Source organism: Poecilia formosa, unplaced genomic scaffold (genome assembly GCF_000485575.1).
Source record: "Poecilia formosa unplaced genomic scaffold, Poecilia_formosa-5.1.2 Scaffold271, whole genome shotgun sequence".
Taxonomy (NCBI): Eukaryota; Metazoa; Chordata; class Actinopteri; order Cyprinodontiformes; family Poeciliidae; genus Poecilia; species Poecilia formosa.
Genome location: NW_006800210.1, coordinates 249,859 through 273,684, shown reverse-complemented (window position 1 = coordinate 273,684; position 23,826 = coordinate 249,859). Strand labels below are relative to the sequence as shown.

The following is a 23,826-nucleotide window of genomic DNA, read 5'->3' as shown; positions in this document are numbered from 1 at the left end:
TATATATATATATATATATATATATATATAAAACCACCTTTTGCTTTCCAGATCTTAATCAGTTAGTTACAGTGTACTGATGTTAGGTCACGCAGAAAGGGCTGAGCTATTTACATGTTGATGTTAGTAGTAATCTTTAATTTCCAGATGCATGCTTTGCAACAAAGGATCAAGCGTACATGAAGGAACACTATGTAATTGCATCTTAGGCAAGGAAATTTTATACTTACAAAGGAATTGAAATGTTTGTTTATTTGCATTTCTAATGTTCTATAAAAAGGCTTAAGTGGTCAAAAGAAAAAAAAAATCTGCACAATGTGCTTTTTAAAAGATTAAAAAGCACATTCTAGATATGATGAGTAATTCTGATTGGTCATCAGAATAACTGACAGAATAATCAATTACTGGTTAGTTGCAGGCCTACTTGCAAACATGTTGGACATTTGGGTAACATTACGTTTATCTCTGTCAGGCAAACAAAAGCAGATGCCAACTCTAAAATGTCACAGTAATAATCATCACTGTTTTTATGCTGCGATAAAAGCTCTATTGTTTTTCTTCGTGATGATTGTTTTTGTTGAGCCTCCATTACATTGTATTTTGGATGAGTACTTTCCTGTCATGCTTTTTTTTCTACCATTCTCAATCTAAACAAGAAAGCAGAAAGATTTTGAAATTAGCCATTTATGAATAAAATTGTCTAGTTTATGTTCAAATAAAGGAAGAAATAACTGATATTAATTTTAATTCAACCCACTTACCCATATTACTTAATGTACTTGAAAGTCTACTTCTTCCTGCACTGTGCTTCAACAAACTTACACAGAGAAATCAGTTATATTGAAATGTTGGTTTGTTTGTCGTTCCTCTAACCTTTGTAAGTTTGTTGAAAAAGTTTAAAGAAGCTAAGAGAAAGCAACTTTTGGTACTGAGTTCATGTCTTATTGATTAATTTAAAGGGACTACTTTTGAAAGCTTTGCACTACTCAAAGTAATACATAGACCTTCTATACTTTTTTCTGGTGTATAAATCTATCAGAAGGAAAAAAAAAATCATATACATATATTGCTCCTGATTTCCATTACACTAACATTATGGATACAAAAACTGCTTGATTGTTTCTGTGTGCATTAGGGGAACAGAGCTATCAGATGGTATCATTGAAGGGTGTTTCAGTTCAGTGGAAATCTCTTGCTCTTTCCTTCTCTCCCCTCCCCCCAGAGATTTACTTCAGTACAGTTAATACGCTAAAAGATTTCATCAAATGTAGCCCGATTAGGCTGTGATCTAAAAGTACAAAAGGCTGAGCTTCAGCTAAGACAGAGACTGTATTAGGTAATACTGCGTCGGGGAAAATCTTCATGGTGTGCATTTGTGTGTAATAAGTTCAAATATCAAAGCGAAATGTGCTTGTGTGTGTGTGTGCATACTTTACATCAGAACATGTTTCAAATATCAGATAATCAGGGAGTTTCTGACATACACACAAACAGAAGTTTGACTCTAATTGGCTGGGTGTGAATTTCTCTCTGGAAGGTTTGAAGTAAGAAGGAAGGGGCAGAGCTGAGCAGTTTTAGGACAGACTGTTCACAGGCGGCGAGGGCGGGCGGCTTCATGGAGGCTGACAGCAATTACCACAGCTGAAGCCCAGGGAAGTTACAACCAGGACTGACATGTACACACACATAACGAAAAAACCGTCCAACCTTTCCCTGGTTTTTACTTTCCATCGAAAACAGTCACTTCCTAATTCTGTTCTAAAATGTTATATCTAGGATTTATAGTGATTACAAGTGATAGTCGATAGACTGTGGGGCTTCATACAAAAATAAGTTCAGCGATGTCAGTTAAAAATCTGACATCGCTGAACCTTGGTCTCAAACCCAACAGAAAAAAAGATAGCCATAAACATTTTATATCCAGTCCTTTTCGTTCGAATCGCTTCAGGGTTTTTGTTTTTCTTTTACCATGCCCTCCACATTTGTTGATACCTCGAGGGAAAATGTGTAAAAACCCTGTAAAAAAAAAACAACTAACTTGTTTTTTATATATTGCTGTAATATGATATTTATGTCAAATACATACATTTTGTGGACAGGACTGGACTTGGGTAAATGGGATGTTGGGGATGTTATTACTGGCTATGCAGGTTCTGTATCACCAGAACAAGAGCTGTCTTTATTCTTGTCTAAAATTTAAGTCTGTTGCCAGTGCAGGCTTTTGTTTTTGACTACATAATTCTTTGCCATGATGATTGGGAGCAGCAGCTACACTGTGGGAAATAAGATTCAAATCTATCTTTTCATCTCCTGCTCATACCATAGCTCATGAAAAAAAGACAACAATATTATTTAACTCCTCTACTTGAGGAAGTAAATCAAGACAGACAGATATGTGCAGCTAAGAAGTCAAGGACACATCTATTCTCTCATGCTGAATCTCATCTTTAAAACAAATTACAGCTCATCTGCAACAGGTCTCATGTCTAATTTCAGGAGATCACATCAAGCACTCAGCTGAAAACAATATGCAAACAAATTGTGTGAAACCAATTTAGATACATAACATCGCCACACACCAAAGGTCTCACTTTTATCAGTTAGGGTCTTTGCTTATGATTTAACTTTAAGAGAAGGATTGAGCTAAAAAAACAAAAAAAAAACACATTTAAATCTGATTATGATGTGACATGACATTAAACAAACTTTATGCACATGATGTGCCTCCATAATCATGGTTTGGTTTTGCTTTTAACTTAAATGATTTAAATATAGCATTAGATTAATAAACACATTTTAGAGAAACTGCAACTTTTCTCCATAAATGCATTGCTTTAGCTTGAAGGGTTTTATTTAATTTAAAAGATTTTGTTCAGAAAAAAAAAAAAAAAAAGAAATCCGACAGTCAGCACAGCATAGGATGATATGAAAGTGCTCTGATTAAACAGCCGTTTTTGTGTGACTGACAGCCAAAACTATCTAACATGCTGCTTTAGAGTGCAGCACAAAGCAGACAATGGACAAAGCCAGTAAAAAGATCATTGTATTATATTGTATTACATAAGCAATGATGAATGCTACAAATCTAAAAAGAGAGCTTTAGTCACTTCTAGAAGAGGAAACTCATGTGACCTCAATACCATTTCCATGTTCCCAAAATCATCATCGAGCATGATTTATTTTGCTTATTTAACATGGCAGCCAAAGATTTAATCATGTCTATCTGTTAGAAAAGCAATTGCAAGCAACTGTCCACAGTAGTTTCAGTATGCACATCAACCGGAATATAAAGCCACCTTTTAAAAGGAAATCTCCACAGTAGCTCTTCCTGATTTTTTACTCTGAAATTCCAATATAGTTTCTCCGGATCCCCCAATTATCTGATATTTAATACCAGGATGATGGACAAAAATCTGCTTCTGAAGACTCTTGGCTTTAAATATCAGCTTTGTATTTTTTCAAGAATTACCAGCCAATTATCAGACTACATCTATCGGTGTTGGAAGGGCTTAAACTGAACAATAGATCTTACTGAACATGATGGTAGTGCCACCCACATACCAGCAAGCTTTTTCTTTTTCTTTTTTCATATGAAGTGATGGACAGATTCAGTGTCAGGCAGCTTTCAGCTTTAGAAAAAGAAAAAGAAAGAAAAAAAGGAAAAAAAAAGAATATTTAGAAAAAGAAATATGCTAAGCATTTAGGAAACCCTCACAAATAATTCAGATTTAAAGCATCCAGCTCTTCAGCAACTGGAAAAAAAACAACAGTCCCTCACAGGAGTGTTTAAAACCACCCAGGGTCTTTGAAATGCATTTTTTCCCTCACATTCATAAAAATAAACACAAATGAATATTTATCAGATTAGCCTTTTGAAACATACTATTCATACTTTGAGCCAAAAGGTTTAATTTACACAATGTTTTATAAAATGACCCTATGAAGCCTTCTAATTAATTCACAGCCTTTATATGGCCGGATCTCCCTTTTACAATGAGGGGTCAGCATTTGAAATTAAGCTCTGAAACACACCACTCAATACCACACACAGGAAATGCAATATTTACACAACAGCCTGAATGGATCTAAGTTTGAAAAAGGTTGTTTCATTGCTTAACTTGTACACATGAAAACATGGGTGTCCAACGTCAGTCGTCCTTGCGTGTTTTAGTTTTCTTCTTGGTGCAACTCAGCTGAATCAGTTGACGGCTCATTAGCAGTCCTCTGCAGAATATCAACATGCTGAGGAGGTGGTTACTACTAGGGCGTTGAAGCAGGAAGGAAACTAAAACATGCAGGTTACGGACATGTTAGAACCAACTTTGGACACCCTGTATTAAGAGTTGGTGCATCTGACAATTCTCAAACTAAATGCAAGTTTGAGAATTGTGCCATTTACTCGCGCTGCTGAGTAAATGGCACATTGGGAGTGATGTGTTTACTCCGTAGATAAATTAAACAGTATTAAGGCTTCTAGAAGAGAATCCGTAAATCACAGCTATGGTAAAATGTGTCACATTTTCAAAGATCAGCACTTTTTACAAAACACTGGACACAAAAATAAATATAATTTTTTTTGTTGTTGTCTGTTGTCATGCTGTCACTGCTATAGTTAATATTTTCTACACCGATTTTTTGATGACGATTTTTAAAATCCTGTAAAAAATATGTTGGGAAAAGAACATATATGTAATGTTCATCCTTGACATATAATTATATTAACAGACTAATAAATAAAAGACTAATATTCCCCCGTCAACATTTTGCTTTATCCAATATGCAAAAAAAACAGAAACAACAAATAAAATTAATGATGAAGACTTTGTAAACAGAATTGTAAAAAAAAAAAAAAAAAAAAAGGAAAGCTAATATGCAATAAATGAGTCAAACTGGTTAAAGTGATGAGAGAAATTTGACAGGAAGAGGTCAAAGTCATCATGAACCTGTCATGGAATTGCAGTTACAAAAATGAATGCAATAGCAGACAATTCAGGCTTCATGGTGCCCTCTGGCCATACAAATCTACTCATTCATCCGTCAAGACCGTTGTTATTAAACTCCATTGTAGAGAATTTTTTAAACTTGGACAAACTAAAGACAATCCAACTCATGTCAGCCTTGGAAATATGTAAATGTCTTCAAGCAACTAAAGAATGACTTTAGAGGTCCATATTGAAAGAATAAGGGAATAGTGGAGACAATCATCCTGTAACTCACTCAAACAGATCTCAGGACATGTCAGACTCACTTTAACAAGAAACAGTGACTGATGGATACGGCATACCCATCACACGCCGCCTCACTCTCTCTGTCCCTGCACTTGTCCACCTCTTTTTAGAGAACTTTGTTACTGTAATAGTGAAAGAGGGGGAAAAAAATTAAAGAAAAATGTGTGGCGCAAGTCACAGTGTCTCCAACCAAACAAAACTCCCAAGCTCAGAGATGTTCACTCAGACAGCAGGGCTGAATCCATCTTTCTGACAGAATCATTTCCAAAAGCCCCAACCCCCAACGGGCTCCCGGATGCGCTTCAGAGCTGTACCGGCTGGGAGGGGGTGTGTCAGTGTGCGCGAATGCAGAATTTAAAGTGTGGCACAAACAGGTTTCAACTTTATTCTTTCTTCTCTATGGAATATAAACAGTATTTACTGCTTCAATCGTACACTTCCGTCCTTCCATCAAAACCAGAAAGGTCACAACGTCTTTGAGTTGGACATGCTAAAACACCCATCAGTCATTTTTATATAAATATATAAGCATAGGTCCATCATAAACTGCGTCTTGGGACGGTGAAACTTTATGCTTGTGTGTATTGACAGACAACAGAGAGCTGATTTAAAGGTCAACACCCCTGCAGCAAATGAATTGAATTAACTCAAGATTATGGCTACAGCCATAGCCTTGAGTTATGAGGACAGCCTGCAGGCATGTCAGGCTAATGGATATGCCCTCCTACTACATAAACACGCTTGTAATTAAATTCTCATGACACGTTTCCACTAAGTGTACCTGCTCATCTATCTCTCGATCAGTCTGAACTCTGTACATGGGCTGCGTTGTTAATGCAACTTTAACACCTCCACAAACTTTTGAATACAGATTTTAACATTTTCAATCAAACATTCATTTCATATGCAGCTTGCAGATAATGTTGGAGTTGTGCAATAACCGTTTACATAAGTGAGACACACGGCATCTGAGAAAGGCTAACCGTTTTCTGTCAGATGTCTGACAAAATATGACTTTACCCCGATAAAAAGATTCAACAAATTGCAGAACTCATGCAGAGAAAAATTTGGAAGTGAGAAAATAAGTCAAAGGAAAGGAAATACAGAATTAAAACATTGTGGAAAAATCTAATGTAAATAAAAAAAAAGCTACAATTTTCAGTCAATGAGTTCAATCAGATGAAAGGTTTTAGTACGTTTATCTGCAACAAATCGGAGCTTGCTAAACACATTTTCTGAACATTTTCATATTTGTATTTTTTATTATTTCTATATGTTGTAGTGATGTGGTATTTTTCAGTGTCTTAGTCAAAACACACACCCACAAAATGTATTGTGTTGCGTACAATCTCCTCCACAATCTTGAGTGCTTCAATAAAACATTGTTCTAAGAGATCAGTAAAAGTGAACATCAAAGAGCCACCATATCTTTGTTTCTCCAAAATGTCAAAAGGTAGGTGTGAAAAAACGCCTACATTTTTGAACCAGCACAAAATGTTTAATCAAGTTCAGATAAAATTCCTTTGGGGAAGGAAAGCAAAAGAACTGCCGCTGTTTGGAAAAGCTTTTAAAAACTCCACTTATTAGATGAGGTTAATTTAACGTTATGCTAGCAGACACTCAGGTAATCTTACCTGTAAATTGGATCCTGCATTACAATCAACTTGCTCTCATCCCAGGTCCACTCTTTCTTCTGTAAGCAAACCAGAAGCTTCATTTAGGCCTAATTCTAAAACCTTTTTCACATTTTATCACTGTACAACCACAAATGTATTCAGGAGGGACAACATAAGGTAGCACACTCTTCTAAAATGAAATTTTTAAATGATAATGTCCATTTTTACCCTTTGCATTCACCTCCTGGCTTCTTTCTGAATAATAATCTATTTGGTTGGGCTGTCAGAGCAGACGGTTATGTGCTTGTGTGTTTGCAGTTGTGATGCATTTCATTTTTAAAAACTTTTATCATTGTTCTTTAGTTTCACAAGTATGCAATGCTTACAAAATAAAGTAGATTGTACTTGGTAAATGTAATGTGAAAAAAATAAAAATAAGGGTAGCATGAGTCTCAGGGACAAATGCAAAGACGCGCCCCTAATTACATGTAATAGAAGAAAACCAGTGTAAATAAAGAAATATACTTAAGAAGAGTTGATGTGTGCTTTTCATTATTATTTTTTATTTGCGCATTTGATTAAATCCACCTTTCAGTTTAAGGTCACAATCAAAATGTCAACCCACAGGGACACAGGAATTATTCATATTGATTTCTGTCTCCACAGAGGGCTTTGTTGACTTGAGTCATTCAATAGCTCTCATCCACAACCCGTCAGTCCTCCTGCCATCCTCTGAGATGTAAATAGCTCACTGGCTGGAACGTGACATTTCAGATTTTAGAAGGCAAAAGAGCAGGTTATGGCAAATCATCTATTAATGGCTTTAATTTGTTTTGTTTGTTTTTTTTTTGTTTGTTTTTGTTGTTGTTTTTTTTCACATTTTGCACGTAATTATGTTTTTTTTTTATACCTATCAGATCGTTTTACCAGATATTTTTTTGACATTAAAAAAAAGTGAAAATTAACTGAGTATTAAAATTATATAATGTAATTTTTATGATTTTTCCAAACACTGTAAACTTTGTGTGGTGTGCTGAAAGCAATTGTTCCAACTCATTAGATGACAATAAGCACCACCACTCCTGTTTCCTTTAGGTTTACTGGCATCTCTGAACTCCTTCAGCTCCTTTCATTTCCGCTCTTTCACTAGTTTCAACGAAGAGCTTGAACAAAACATTAATCATTCAGTCTATAATAAAAGGAATTCAGAAAATGCTGCTCCTCAAAAACGGCAGCCCAGCTGATAGTAACCGTGGACGAGACATCGTGCACAAATCCAGCAACGTTTCCCAACTTCAGTGTAGGTGCTTTTTTTTTTTTCAGTTCTCTTTAATTGGGGAAGAAATTCTGAGCTGCATATTTTGTTAATGATGTCTTTATTTATATTTGTCTGAATATTGAACAAGATCAATATTAGAGATTGAAGTTTTGGCCCATTCCTTTAGACAGAAAGTCTATACAAATTGCTTGATAACCTTGTTCAGACATACTTCCTCAGCTCTACTCATTGATTTGTGGGATTGAATAAAGGATAAGTCCTTAATTCTGCTCAGTCTGTTTCTGTCCCTGTATGTGCTAAAATTTTGAATAAATAGTGTGTGATTAAATACTTATTCAAATGGGTAATACATATTTTACAAAGTTTTTAAATGTCTAAGGATAGACGTGCTCAAAGTTATGTTTTTGTAACAAACATCAGAAGAGGTAGACATTAGAAACTGCAGAGTCCGACTCAGGGCTGCCGGTGGATTAAAAATATGAAATTAATTATACTCGTTTTCTATGCTCTCTGTTGTTATAGACAAGTTGTACGCCTGCTATTTACCCATCTATGCCCCATGTTTGACTGATTAGATGCCTGCAAGTATTAATTATCAGACACATGCAGACATCTAATCAGCCCAAATCATTTTTTTCTGTATTTTGTTGTAATCAAATTTGCATAAATAATTTGCATAATTAATTAAATTAAAACAGGACAAATTCCTAAATCATACATACTCTTAATAACTACTACTCAATTTGAAGTAGTAGTAGTCGGCCCTTCTCCACAATCTTCCTCAGGGTCCGGTCACCTCTTCTCGTTGTGTAGAGTTTTCTGCCACACTTTTTCCTTCCTACTGACTTCCCACTGAGGTGCCTTGATATAACACTCTGCAAACAGCCGATTCGTTCAGAAATTTCTTTCTGTTTCTCACCCTCTTGCTTGAGGATGTCAGTGATGGCCTTCTGGACAGCAGTCAGGTCAGCAATCTGACCCATGACTGCGGTTTTGAGTAATGAACCAGGCTGGGAGTTTTTAAAGGCCTCAGGAATCTTTTTCAGGTGTTTAGAGTTACTTTGTTGATTCAGATGATTATTTTTATTGCTCGTTCAGAGAACCTTTTCATAATATTCTAATTTTTTGAGACAGGGATTTTGGGTTTTCATGAGCTGTTTGCCAAAATCATCAAAATTAAAACAATAAAAGACCTGAAATATTTCAGTTGGTGTGCAATGAATCTAAAATATATGACAATTTAATTTTTATCATGACATTATGGAAAATAATGAACTTTATCACAATATTCTAATTTTATGACCAGCACCTGTATATATACAGTAGTGGTGTTGAAGTTCTGATTTTTTGGAATTTAAAAGGCCACCACTTCATGTTAATAGAATCCAACAAAAAACAGAGCAACATTCACTGATCCACGCAGATGTTAATTTAATTATCTCTTGCTTTCAATGGACAAAAGCAAAAGAGAGGGACAAAAATAAAATCACTCACCTTTTTCTTTTTTCTCAAGGTAACCTTGACTCCGTCTGTTGACACAACGATGTGAACTTTCTTCTTCTTGATGTTTTTCACCTTAAACTCATACTGCAAAAAGAAACAGATGGATGGAAGATAGTCAGGTTGGTTCAGCTAAATAATGACAAAACGAGCAAGCAAATGAACAGAGTCCATTTTATTCAAGGTAACTTTGTGTAGCACAATCAAGCAACAAGGCAATTAAAGATGATTGGCATGATAAAAACATAAAACAAACAAACAGCATTAAATTGCAGTGACATAATAAAGAAAAAGTTAGAATACAGACTAAAATTAATGTTTCAGTTGATATTAATCAAAGGCAACTCAAAAAAAGTTGTAACTTTTGTAGTAATATAATTATATACCAGGGAAGTAACTGAAAATATCAGAAAATCTAAACACAAAGCTAACCAATGCCAAATTATTATGTGGCTACATAATAAATTTAAGGTACGTTTGTGTTCTTCATTGATGATGAATTCAATCGACCCATTTCATAAATACAAAAGAAAGGTGTATATATTTTTGTCTTTCAGTCCATCAACCCTAGCTACTAATCTTCATTCACACTGCTCTGTGTGTTCACTTTGTGTACTACATATTGATTTTATTATTGGTTTTCTCTTTCTCTTTCCTTTCCAAATAAATGTTCTGTTCTTATAAAAGCAGTATTACACAATGCTTTATGTTTGAAGGTTTGTCTCAATAATAACTGCTGCTCTACAGAAAACAGATTCAGTTTTAAATATGTGCCACATTTAAACACGGAAAATAAAAGTAAACAAAATAAAATTGTACAGCATGTTCAGTTTTTAGGACAAATGGACATTTTGTCACAAAGTGTCAAACAGTGATTTTATGTCTGTCTGCGGCTATATTGAGGATTATGGACGTGATAAGAGGGTACAAAATAACTCAGTGGCTTGTTAGCACTGCTTAAGATGGAGCACAAGAAGCTTGAACATCACAGTGAAGCAGCCCAATCAACTCCTTGCTGTGTTTGCTGGGAAAGTCCTGACTGCTACAGTTATGAGAATCAAGGTGTGTTTGCATGCGGCTCTGCCTGGATGTTTCTACCATTTCCAGAAGTGAAAAGAACAGAAGGAAAATATTCTATTTTCAGGTTCATGTACCTGATATAAGGTGCTTTTGGGAGGCAGTAATATTTCCACAGTTCTCATATGCTTTTACAGCATTGAAATTGTAAAATCATATAAAAACAACAATTGGTATTTACTGGTAATGTATTTAAATTGCACCCAGATCTTTGTGCTGCACTCCAGCTAGCTGCGTTGCACACACTGCATGGAAACAACACTGTGTGCTGAAGGATGGTTGCAACTTTGGTGTAAAAAATACATTTAAAAAACATTTTAAATAACCTGACATGCCAAGCTGATGTGTTTGCACTCTGGAAATTATGTGCATACTGCTGTCCTTTGCTTCTAGTTAGGTCTGCCTGATATTTTTGTACTTAAAAGATGATCTCTTGCCTGCAAAGTGTCAGTAAGATGTACTGATTGATGGCGTCTGAAGAGCTACTTGTACCTAGCGTACATACCAGCAAATTAAAGTAACAGTGTTTTCTTTAGATGCTTGTCTTTGAATTTTTAAAATAGTTTCGTGTCTGTCTGGAATTTTCTTCAGTCGTGTGAAGAAACACAGCACTATGCACTTATATTTTCTGTAATATCTTGTCAGTATGAGAGATTTGTCACAGCAATTTCTGATTCTCCAATTTTAATCTACAAAGATGTTCTTATGACTTTGATACCTAGTCTAATGAACATGTCGGCATATGCTGCAATGATGATTGTGCTGCATAAACATGTTTTAAATGCCTGATAGGCTGCATGAATGACCTCCACTGAAATGATTACAGAAGCAATTAAAAAAAATACATCACACAACATTTGACTGGTTAAGTGTGTGCGCCATAATACAAGAGAGAGCACTTATGTCTAATAAGCCGTCTATTCCTCACTGAACAGGCAATATCACTGAATCCATACCGACCATCGCACAGTCTCCCTGGTGCCTTCAGCTTCCACCGCAATAACACAGCAGAGATGTGATTTGTATTGCAACTGCTGCAACACTTGGGGAAAGCGCAAATATTCATTTCACAACGACGGGGGTTCATTCCAATGGGGTTTGCCCCTCAAACGTAGCACCTGAGTAACAGGCAGGGTGCTCAGAATTTTTAATGAGCCATGAAGATGGATTGCAACACAGTCCAGATCCATATCTACAGCATGGCTCATAGATGGGGAGCTGTTGCTGCCTAAATACGTCACTGCTGATGGTGAAAACAGAAGAAAGGAAATGGGCTGCTGGTCATTATAGAAACGAGTTTTGCTAAAAAGTGCAAAAATGTGAAGGCCCATAAATGCCCTACCATGAAAGATTATCAACGTTTGTGTAAACAAACGGGTATTAATGGTGTAAAGGAATAAGCTCATCCATCAAGCTAACAAGTCAACAGCTGCAGTTCCTGTCCTTGGACCACGTATTGTAATTGTGGATTCTTGAGAGTCTATTTCCTGTTTCCATAAATGAGGCTTCATTTTGGAACCCTCAGTGATCATCCCACGTCCCAATGGGGTCTTTTGGTAAAAGCTCCAACCTGCAGTTCTGTTTATTACCGCAACTCATTGAGAGAAATAAAGGTTTATGACTCCGAGGACAAATTCACATGGGAATGAAGACACAAGCAAGAAAGCCAGCAGACAACTGAGATCATTTTACAACAAGACCGAATGAATAGTGTCTATTTCTGTTTCTCCATCTGTTTAGTTTTTATTGTAATATTTCATTAAAGTAATCACAACGTATTTGAAGGACTTGTGTCATAAAAATACTCAAATCTCATGTGTAAAGCGTTTAAACTGAACGTTACTGTCTGAAAACTTTGAATTACACTCCATTCCAATATAATTTCGATCCTGTCCCTGCCTGGCCTGTTTCAACCCTGATATATGAGAGATTTTGATTCATGCTCAAGCCACAATAAATCTAAGTTTCCTCCAGTGGGTGTATATCATTCATAAATACACTTTTCCTTAACCCCAACTCCAGTCTTCCAACAACCAACTTTCAGATCTAGTCCTGATCAAACGCATCTAAACCAATGGATATCTCTGTCAAACTTGGAGCAGTGATGTATTTAAAAGTTGCACCACAGTAATTGTATTTCCTTGTTTTTGAAATCTTCAACTTTATGCATGACTTTTTGTGCTATCATGTATGATCCAGTCCTGCAAAAATTCACAAAATTCTGTGCCACTCAAAAAGAGGCAGGGATGATCTTCACACCCTGGTTACAAACCACACACACACACACACACACACACACACACACACACACACACACACACACAAAATCAGGTCACATATTCGGTTGCAGCTGAGCGATTTCTTCGTGTGGCTCATGAGCACCACAAGAACAATCATGGAATTTGCATCCCGTTTCTCGCACTAAATCATTACACCTACACGTCTACTTCTACTCCTTATCCTTCAAGCAAAAAACAGAGGGGAAAAGAAAGGGAAAAAAGACAAGAAAACACATTTTTCATCTTGAATTAACCATCTAACTGATGTGGTTCAACAATTCTGTCCCAATGCAGTAATCCTCCTGAGTACAGTGCAGACTGTAACTCCGGACCTCATAAATACAATAAAATACACTGAGTCAATTTGTTCAAAACTGGTGCATTTTAACCACCAAGGTTTTCCCCTGACCAATCATGAGCACACATCTATCTCAATGACATCCTCTCTAGAGGGAGGGAATGGGAAAGAGAGGAGCTGTAAAAAGAATGAGGAGAATGTGATGAAAGGAGACGAAGGAAGACAAAGAGAATGCCGAGGAGGAATAGCCTAAGGTAGATGGAATATGAAGCTTAATTAAAGCTCAGATCATTAAGTTCACTATTATGCCAATTCAAATTCTTAAAAGTGTATACTGTTGCACTGCTGCTCAATGAGATGAAAACCACAAGCTTTTAACCTCTGCAGAGAATCCTCTGCTCAAAATGTAGAGCATGGAGAATATTTCACAGAAAGAGCTTGGGAAACATGTTCAAGCTGCATACAATAACTGAAGGGTGGGTCATTTTGTTTGATTAGTTTGTATTCCTTGAAGAAATGGCATCCATGCAGAAACAACAGACCTTTTTTTTAATTGTAGATTAATGCTACATGTCTAATAATATGAACAGAATTCAATTTAAAGCTTCATAAAACCCAACTTAAATTGTTTTATTTGAATTTTATTTAAATTTACACCAGGCTGATATTGAGATTTGGTCAAAATACACCACAAAAAGTTTGTCTTTATAAACTAAGTCCAGCTTTTTTTTTTCTTTTGTATTGGCTCAATAGACAACAAATTACAATAACTTCATGAATGTTGTGAACCATTTCAGGGAAACTGAAAGCTTCCAAACAGACAAGACAAAATAGCTGTTGAAAGATTAGGGCATAGGGTTATTAGACGTTACCCAGGGAAAAACTTCAAATGGCATGAAGAAGCAAAAACCACACCGCAGTCGAAGCAGTTAGTGTACAAATTGGGCCACTAGTACAATAATAAAGCTTTCTGTCTCTATTTTTCACCTCAGGAAGAAACTGAACGACTCCTGGAGAGAGAAGAGGCACATTTTTAAACTCTTTTACCCCCTGCTTCACTACAACCTTTATAGAGATGCTTTCTTGTTTTGCTGTTGTTGGCAGCTACTTCTATGTTCCTCAGTTTATCTTTCATGTTCAAAACAAGTCTATCCCTATGACAAAAAGTTATAATGCTAGCTGTGTGTGCTATGTGTTTATCAGGATGCTGACATTCAGAAGCACTTTCAATGATCACTTTACATTTACAGAGAAGAAAAACACATTTAGAGTCACAAAATATCAATTTCACTGATCTTTTCAGCACTAGTGCTATATTCACCTTATATTTGGAAGCCGGGATCATATCTATCCAGTTTCTTTATTTCTGCTGCACAAAATCAAACCATGCAACAACAATATACCTTTGAGTATTGCAACAATAATAATTTAATTCAATATTTTTTTTCTATTTTCTGTTATCATTATCTACATAAATTGCAATATGTACAGTTACAATGTTCTTCTGATTGGTTTAGCTTTAACTTCTAACATTACACAACTTTTATCAGACCACAGAATAAACCTATAATGTTTATTCAAATAAATCACTCACAATCAAAGCAACATTGTGGGTATTTTTTTTTTTAGATACACATATTCGATATTGTATATGTTGTTAAAATTTACTGCACCACTACTCTTATTTTTTTGTTAACCCAATATTTAATCAATATTTTCTTATGAAATCACATTCTTTTACTGCAAGGAGAAGAAGTCAATGGACTGAAATCAGTTACAGGATATGCTCACAAAGGCCATTGCTGTGCAATAAAGACCTGCCTCTGTATCTGTTGATTAAATCCATTTTCCACAATATACGAAGGAAGCTCATATATCTTTTCCGCCATCTCATGTATCTCTTTTTCTCGCCAAAGAGAAACTTTCAACATTTTCTCTTAATTTCATATGGTCAACTTGAACTGAAGTTTGTCTTTTTATCATCCGTCTTGAGATTTCATTTTAAATGCTGCACATTCCAGTGAGTCCTTGCTAATTTGCCCTGCCTGACCACTCAGTCATTCTTAACACTTGTTCCCTGGCCCATATATACAGATACAAATATGATGAAGTGGCTGGCTCCTCCTGTCACATTCTCGCTTGATCATACACCTCCTATTTTCTCTCTTGCTCCTTACACACTCCTCACCTCCTCTTATCTTTTCTTTACACATCTCTCCGTCCCTCCCCTCTTCCCATTTCCTCCACAGGCCGCTGGCTGATTCAATCTCAGGCAAGGTTGTTTATAAAAGGCATTTCATTTTCCAAAACCATTTGTGTTCAAGATGCTATAGGACCCATCAAGTTTCATCAATCTTAGTAATGCAGTTCTGTCATGGAATCAAAAACAAAATTTTCTCCTAAATGTATAGAGTGGTTTTGTCAAACATGAATGCGCACACATTAATGTAATAATCACATACGCATTTGCAATCTAACAACAAAGGTAATGATGTAAGACATCATAAGTTAAAACTATTTTAACTACACTATGGCAATGCAAAACATTTTCTTCCAAATATTGGCATAGATAAAATAACATGCTTTTACATTTTATGTTTTTTTTTTACATCAAGTTAAGAGCTAGTTGTTTTTCTTTTAAAATGATGTGAAATGAGCAACAAAACCTATCTTAAATCTGCGATTAAAATTTAGCGGTACGCAGAAATAACTTGTAAATTAAAGTCTAATCATATCAAGTCTTCACTCAACCAAAGGAAGCTATAAACTTCAAAACTAAAACAATTATTTATCTGCATATGACAAAAATCCTGTGATTAAACAGAACACATTTGAGGATTCTGCCCACACAGGACAGGCGTTATGTGAATACATATTCACTCAGTAGAGGTTTTTATTGTTTTGATATTGAACACAACCTTTGAGGAGTGCCAAATGTTTTTTTCAGGAATCATGTAGCAAAGTAGAATAAATATCATATTTATTATTATCAGATGTGGGCATTAAGAACAGTTAGAGTTCATTCAATGTTCCGAATACAATATCATCATCCAGAAAATGAATTCCCCTGAGGTAAGATATAGTATATATCTGACCAAATATTGCATCCAATCAATTGCTTATTGCAGTAATGAACACACTGATATTGTGAGGACAACTTGAATTCAATAAATTACTCAGCTCTTTGTCAGAAACTTTGAAAAAAAAAAAAAAAGATTGTTTGGTAAAAATCCAAAAGACAAAAATGTATTTTCATGCCGTCAGCACTTCAAAACAAAGAGGCATGAAATCTTCTCAACTAACCAAATAAAATGAAAGAAACCTTTTGGGTGAGGAAAAAAAACAAAACAAAACAAAACAAAAAACTTGTGTCGCCAAGAAAAAGAATTCCAGCAGTTGTTTGATGAAAAGGTTCCACACATTCACTTGAAAACAAATGCTCAGCCTGAATCAGCAAATGAATGAAACCATGCACACACAGACATGCAGCTGATTTCTGCAGTTTTGGGGAAACTTTCGATCCTGTAAAATATAAGAAAAGGTCTCGTGAAAGAAAGAAATTGCACCTTTTATTGCTTCAGGGGCATGATGCAAAGAACTACAGGGATTTGCTGCTGTAAGCTCCTCTAAGCTTGTTCAGTCAGTTCTGAGTTTGACGTATTGTAGCTGCCATTTGTTGTGTTGCTCGGCATCAGCATGTGTTCATCAAAACTACGCACAGCTGGCAAAGAAGATTTCTGAGATCCTGCTTCAAAAAAAAAAAAAAAGGAAAAAAAAAATCAGACTTGATGAATTATAATACTGTCTAGACATGTTCACCACATAATGCAATCCAGGGAGAGGAAAAAAAAGAAGTTTAACTGGTGATTTCTGAGGTTTTAAAACCATTTTTCTAATACTGTGCTACTTTCCAATAGGCTTCTTGTCTCCAAACTTTTCACCTGACGTGTGATGGAGCTCTGTTCTTCTTCTGGATCTGTGCCCATGTTGGATGGATACATACAAACCTACAAACCTCTAAAGTGACATACAGTCATTTCGACTTCTAAGGACTAATGTGTCTCTTTTTCCCTTTTACTCGGGTCATTCTTGTCTACAAATTAGACCAATTCTAGACTATAGATACTCTGATGAGTCCGTTTCTACTTCTTCAATGATTTATTTTTCAAAGACAAATGGGGGCTGCTAATGCGTCCCATTTGTCAAAAAGATTAGTTTGTTTTCATGCTTAACAATTTCATTTCATCAACACATCTAAGACAAAACACAATCAGAGTGGATAACCAATAGTTTTGAAGCTGCTTTGACATTATGAAATTATACATCCTTATTCATTTTAAAAATATCAAACCTTACAAAATCTAATATTTCTCCAGATCAGTAGTGATACATTACCAATGCATTTCTTGATACTGGGCACAAGATAAGAGAGCTAAGTAATGAACTTGTAATTCTAAAGATAACTGTCCATAAGTCTTACTATTGCCTCTGATTTCCAACTTTTTTTATATACATAAACCTTTCAAATTTTTTGCAAACATCCAAGTTTTGCCATGAGCACAACTCATTTTGAAAAATGCACTCCAGGGTAACACAAATAAATTCAGGTAAAACAGATTAGGATGTAAATTAGATAAATTGACAAATTAGATGTCCATTTATATTAAAAATAACTGACACTTTGTTGAATATGCCAGGGAGAATTAGGGCAGCTCTGAAGGCAAAAGGGATTCCAACCTGGTGTACCTATTAAAGAGGCCAGTGTGGATTATATACATCTATGCTCAGAATAGCTGAATATTGTGCTTGAACATAAGCCTTCTTACACAATCAACAAAAAAGGATGAATGCCGCCCATTGCCTTGAAACTGTCAAAAAACAGTATGGCTTGAATGGCTTCCAGCTGGACGTCCTGCCTTTTAGACCTTAGGTTACACGAAAGAAGACATGTTTAGGCCACAGAACGGATAGTCGCCCTTGTCATGCACTGAAGATAACGAATGACTGACTTACACACTGTGTGGCATGAAAAGGTAACCGTCTGATCCTGTCTCCTGATCTTCTAGTTCCTGTGCTATTTCTGTCAATAAATGTGAAATCTTAAGCAACTGTCTTTATTCCTTTGACCTTTAAAGGAAGATGAACCCTGCCAAAGACAAGACTTTGAATTTGAAGGCTTCAGAAATCTACAGAGGCTGCTTGGGACCATAGATGATGTTGAAAAACTTCAAAAAGAGAAAGAAGATCTTCTTTTCTTTTTTTTTATGCACAGGTGGCAGCTAGTATGTTCAACCAAAAACAAATCCCTTTAAAATGCTAACAGGTAATGACAATGAAACATATAAAAAGACAGTGAATGTGGATGCATGAAAATGGACTTCCTCCATCAAGACTCTCCTCCCTATCTTTTCCTTTTATGATTACCTACTGTTACAATCAACTGTTACATTTATCTAAAGTTTAGACGGATGACTTTATTTTTTTATTTTTTTAGTTTCCGAGACACAGAAACAAAATATGAGTAAATCCTAATCAGCAGGTCAAACCTAAAAGAAAAAAAAAAGAAAAAATCTTAATAATAACCTTTATTTAACCAGATAAAACCCGTGAGATGCAATCTCTTTTTAAATCTTTTTGAGTTCTCTCTCTGGTTTAATGCACCTGAATCAAATGAAGGCTCATTAGATGGCCTAAGAAGAACATTGATATGCTGAAAAGGTTGTTACTACCACCAGGGAGAGAATTAAAATTTGCAGGATGCCGACCCTTGAGGACCGATTTTGGGCACCACTGAATTAAGCTGATATTTTTCACCACTATAGCACACTCAGAGATTGCATAAAGAGCATTCAGCTTTCATCAAAATATGGTCACACAATCTTTATAGCATATTATGAATGTTCATTTCTCATCCTGATACACAATGCCCATAAAAAAAATCAGGGGTGCCCCATAGGGAATACGAGATAACAGGAGTTTGTTTCACAAAATGCCTTCAGCACTTTTCACACTTAGATCTTCATACAAAGCAAGATAGTATGTATGTATGGATGCATGTATGAAAGTGCAGCTTTAATACTTCAGTCTTTCATTTTTCTTGCAATAAATGAAAGAACAACCACAGCAGAAAGTGTTTTAATTTAAAAGGACATGTAATTACAGGAGGTCAGTCAGAACAAGAACTGTATTCTCCTTAATTACATATTAAGGAGCGTCTACTTGTGATCATAGAACCCAGGAGAGGTGTTAATTAGTCTAAAGATTAAATTAAAAGACATTTATAGATCAACTTTTTCTGATCACTCTCGTCTCTGAAATTTCAATGGGTTTTGTTCAGTCTTTCATAATAATAAAAAACAGGAAAAAATGCCACACAAGTTCAACAAAAGCAGAGTTACTGTAACTGTTGAACCGATGATCACCCGGTCCTCAGGGAGCGATATTGCCATTTGAGGAAGTCATGGATGGATACTGCATCAACACCGAGTTTTCTCTCCTCATTGTTGTTCATTTCAAATTACTGCACAGCTCTACACATTTCAATGCAAAGCTTCTCCAAGACTTAGCCATAAGCCTCCCCTAATCAAACCTCCAGAGAATGATGCCTAAAGCAAAAACAAAACACACACTGAGTTTTCTTAGCTTTGCAACAACTCTTGCATCGCAGCTCTATTCTCATTAAAACAGAAAATGCATGTAAAGAAACACAATTACAAACATGATGCAAAATAAAGCAAGAGTGCAGACAACTAATTACAAAGAGGAGCCTCTGCTGACAGTCTTGGCTAGAATTCAATCACAGCGTGAGGGGAGTTTGTTCTGACTGACTGTCGTAATACAAACTGATAGATGACAGAGAAAAGGATTATATGTCCTCACAGCTTTAATTGGCAGTTTAATTAACTCAACCGCAGAATATATGGCAGACAATAATGACGAACATCGTGACAGTGCACATCAACGAATCACAGGAGGGCATCATTACAAGAATTAATATTAATTAATGATGTTGTTTGAAACCTGTACAGAATGTCACATAACATTGCTATAACACTGTTAAAATATAATTTTAAATAGGGAATTGGATGTTAAGAAGAAAAATCTCAACATAAAAGCAAGATGTAAAAGGATGGAGCATTTAAAAACTGGGACAGTAATTTACTTAGATACGACTAGTTTTTAAGTGCACATTTCTATCATTATGTCACCTACATTACAATCTGTGCTTCCTTATTAAACAGTTCATTTTTAATTATCGTCCTTACCTGGACAGCATAGAAATAGACGGTTATGAAAAGGTGTGAATTGGGCAATTTATTCTGAACAAAATGGAAGTAAAGGAAATATAACTTGTGTTGGAATCATTACAAAAAGTTGCATTTTCTTAAAAACTGGTCTGCTTTGTTTGAACCACTTGCATAATTCATGTTCTACACATTTCTTTAAAACACTATATTTAAATTTACAAGTTAGACACTTTATCAAATGACTGCATTCACCAAATGATGAAGGGAGTCCATGTAGAAGCCGTTTATTTCAGTTGTTTTATTAGATACATCATATTTTAATTTAAAACAAAATCAAATATCTATTTAAAATAAAATACAACTTCAATAAAAAAAATTAAATAGTATATATTTAAATTTTATACAAAACAAGCTTCAACAAGAGACAAATAGTAACTTCCAAGCTTTAAGATAACTTTTGTTATGAAATGGTGCCTTCCATTCATCCATCCACCTGCAAAAACATTTATCTTTGTATTTCATGGTGTACACAGAATAAAAAAACTAAACGTGCAAATTAAAGAATTACATGAACTTTAATATTTTAAATTTTGGGATTTCGAATTTCTGCGAGTAATTTCTGTCTAATTGCTGAGTACACATTCCTAAAAATACTGACCTTATTCACCATCTCCAAAATTGCTATAGATTCAAATTATCCCACTGCCAATTCCACTGGCACTTAGTGTTATTATTATTATAGTGCAATAAAATAAAGGATATTTTAAATCGGGTTCCCTTGCATTTTGAAGTCTTAGTGTTCGCTTTGCCATTCATTCATTCGCCATTACTGCTAAATCCATCTCACAAGTCAGTGCTGCTGAAATGAGCCAATAAAGCTTGATGCTTCCACCAGCAGAGTCATACGGCCCAAATGACAGCTTCTGCATGCACGGCATCATTTCAGTGAAGTGTTCTCATCTTCCCAGACGCGAATAAACGACAAAGACACCATTAAGGGTCTGAACACATCCAGGTCTACTGTTCCTGCCAATGTGCGGTGAGATTTACTTGAACAAAGCACAGCCTGGATTCATAAATGTGTTGTCAGTCTGGCACAGAACTGAACCTGTACTTTAAAGCTGGACCAGACACTTAATGAGTTGCATTTATATTAAATATTCATTTGTAATGAAAACAAAAAAGTTGTGCGTCAGTTTAAAAGCATTGCTTGACAAGCAAATAACTCCAATACTTATTGAACTTTACTTTTTTTAACAAGTAATAATTAAACTTTGAAAAAAACAAAGGTAAACCATTTCAAGATGTGTTTTCAAGTTTCCAAAATGCCTTAGCACAAAGGATTGGTATGTAGTACAACTATGAACAATTTGCAATCCACTTTAAAATAAATCACTCCATCTGTCCAAATACTTCTTTATCTCCATACATATCTGTATCTCTTCAGAAAACAATGTAGAAATACATAAAATGAATAACTACACATATTTATCTATCAAAGTATTTCACTGCCAGGACAAAAGAAAGTGATTGTGGTGAAGAACACGGGACAACATAATTTACTAAAACAAATAAAATGAAAGCAGGTTGAGATAAAGCGGCAGTATGACTCCACTGGGAACCGGAATCTCTAACTGGAAGACAATATTACTTTCCCAGGCAGTTTGGGGTGCGAACCAGACCACAGAAGGACTTTAACAAATAGATGTTATTCTATGATGTCTCTGTTTTGAAGTGCTATGTTATGTTTTCTTTTTGTCTGTTGTATATATATTGGTAAATCACATGCTTGATTTTACAAATACAAAGTTTGTTTTTATGATGTAATCAAACAGGAAGCTTATCGTTAACAGCATGCAGATCAATTTCCCATGTTTCATCATTACTGGGGACAAATGCAAATAGCTCAGCCATTATCCCATAATAAGTAGGATGTTTATATGTCCTCTTAAAATCACTCCTCCCTTGGTACATTCTTCTCAGTAAGGGGAATGAGACAGCAGAGGAAAATAGAGCAATAAAATTCAATGTTGTGTCTGGCAGAGACCATTTGTTCATTATTGTGGTTCAGACTTGTTCAAATGTGACAGCAACTGTTATTTACCTCCAGACAGAAAAAATTGAGAAAATACCCATTCTACTCAGCTTTGTCCGTTCCTCACCATCACCACTAACAACTATTACAGCTCTCTCATGAAATCTTAATGCATCAAGCTCCCTTATCAGACAGGGATGAAAACTTGTCCACTTCCAGATATGTATCGTACAGAAAAACACATGACCATGTTTTTCTCACTACCTGGCACCAAATCAGACCAAAGGCTTTCTGTTTTGTCAGTTAAGAGTATGCCTTTTATATATTATTTTCCCAATGCCAGACAAATGACAATTTAAAAGTTTTTTTTTTTTTTTTCATATATGTATTATTTTTACTTTTTCTGAAAATTCCTAAGATTACAAACCTCTCTGTAGTTTTTGGCATTGTTGTATTTTAATCTCTGCAACTTGTGTCAAACATGTTGGGTATCCTTCAAACAGCTTGACAATGATATGCTGGAATATTGGTCCATTCCTCTTGACACAAATGAGTCGAGAGGAATGGAAACAAATAAGGTTTGTAGATCACCTTGCTTGGACACACCTTTTCATCTCTGGAAACAAATGGGATTGAGATTAGGGATTTATAACAGGCTCCAAAATATGGATGCTGTTCTCCTTGCAACACTTTGCAGCTATTTTGGCGTTGGTAAAAAACAGTCCCTTATTCTACAATTAGCTTAGTACAGAGTTTTTTGTTTTTGTTTTGTTTTTTCACAATGTCACAAATGTAAGCAGTGTGTTGAGCTGGTATTTTACAACACATTCACATGTACTTCCTTTATGAATTAATCAGAAGCTTGCAAACCCATGAAATCATCAGTTTTTCCAAATTGGTTAGAAGGTTGTATAAAAAAACATTTGTGTACAAATATGTATTGACAAATTCATAAATAAAATCTTTGTAAATCATCTCATAATTCTGGCATTTAGCGAATAGACATGATTTTAATAATCCGAAATGACCTTTGGGATTTGCTGGAAAAGCCTTTGAACAATGGATAGACTCTCCCATCATCAACGCAAGTTTTAGGAAAAAATGTATGCAATGCTGAATGGAAATAGATCTTGTGACATCATAGAAGCCTATCAAAACTATTCCACAGCAAATGTGTGCCATAATCAAAGTTAAAGTACATATATATATAAATATGTGTGTGTGTGTGTGTGTGTGTGTGTGTGTGTGTGTGTGTGTGTGTGTGTGT

At 35.4% G+C, this 23,826-nt stretch overlaps 1 protein-coding gene across 1 annotated transcript in view; it reads right to left on the bottom strand.

Annotated features, from left to right (window-relative positions):
• LOC103151121 (carboxyl-terminal PDZ ligand of neuronal nitric oxide synthase protein-like) overlaps positions 1-23,826 on the bottom strand; it is a 92,762-nt gene that overhangs the window by 34,656 nt on the left and 34,280 nt on the right. The window contains exons 2-3 of the mRNA XM_016681148.1: positions 9,618-9,710; positions 6,863-6,921 (exon numbers count right to left, since the gene is read on the bottom strand). Of these exons, the coding sequence (XP_016536634.1) occupies positions 6,863-6,921; positions 9,618-9,710 (152 nt within the window). The remainder of the gene's footprint in view (positions 1-6,862; positions 6,922-9,617; positions 9,711-23,826) is intronic.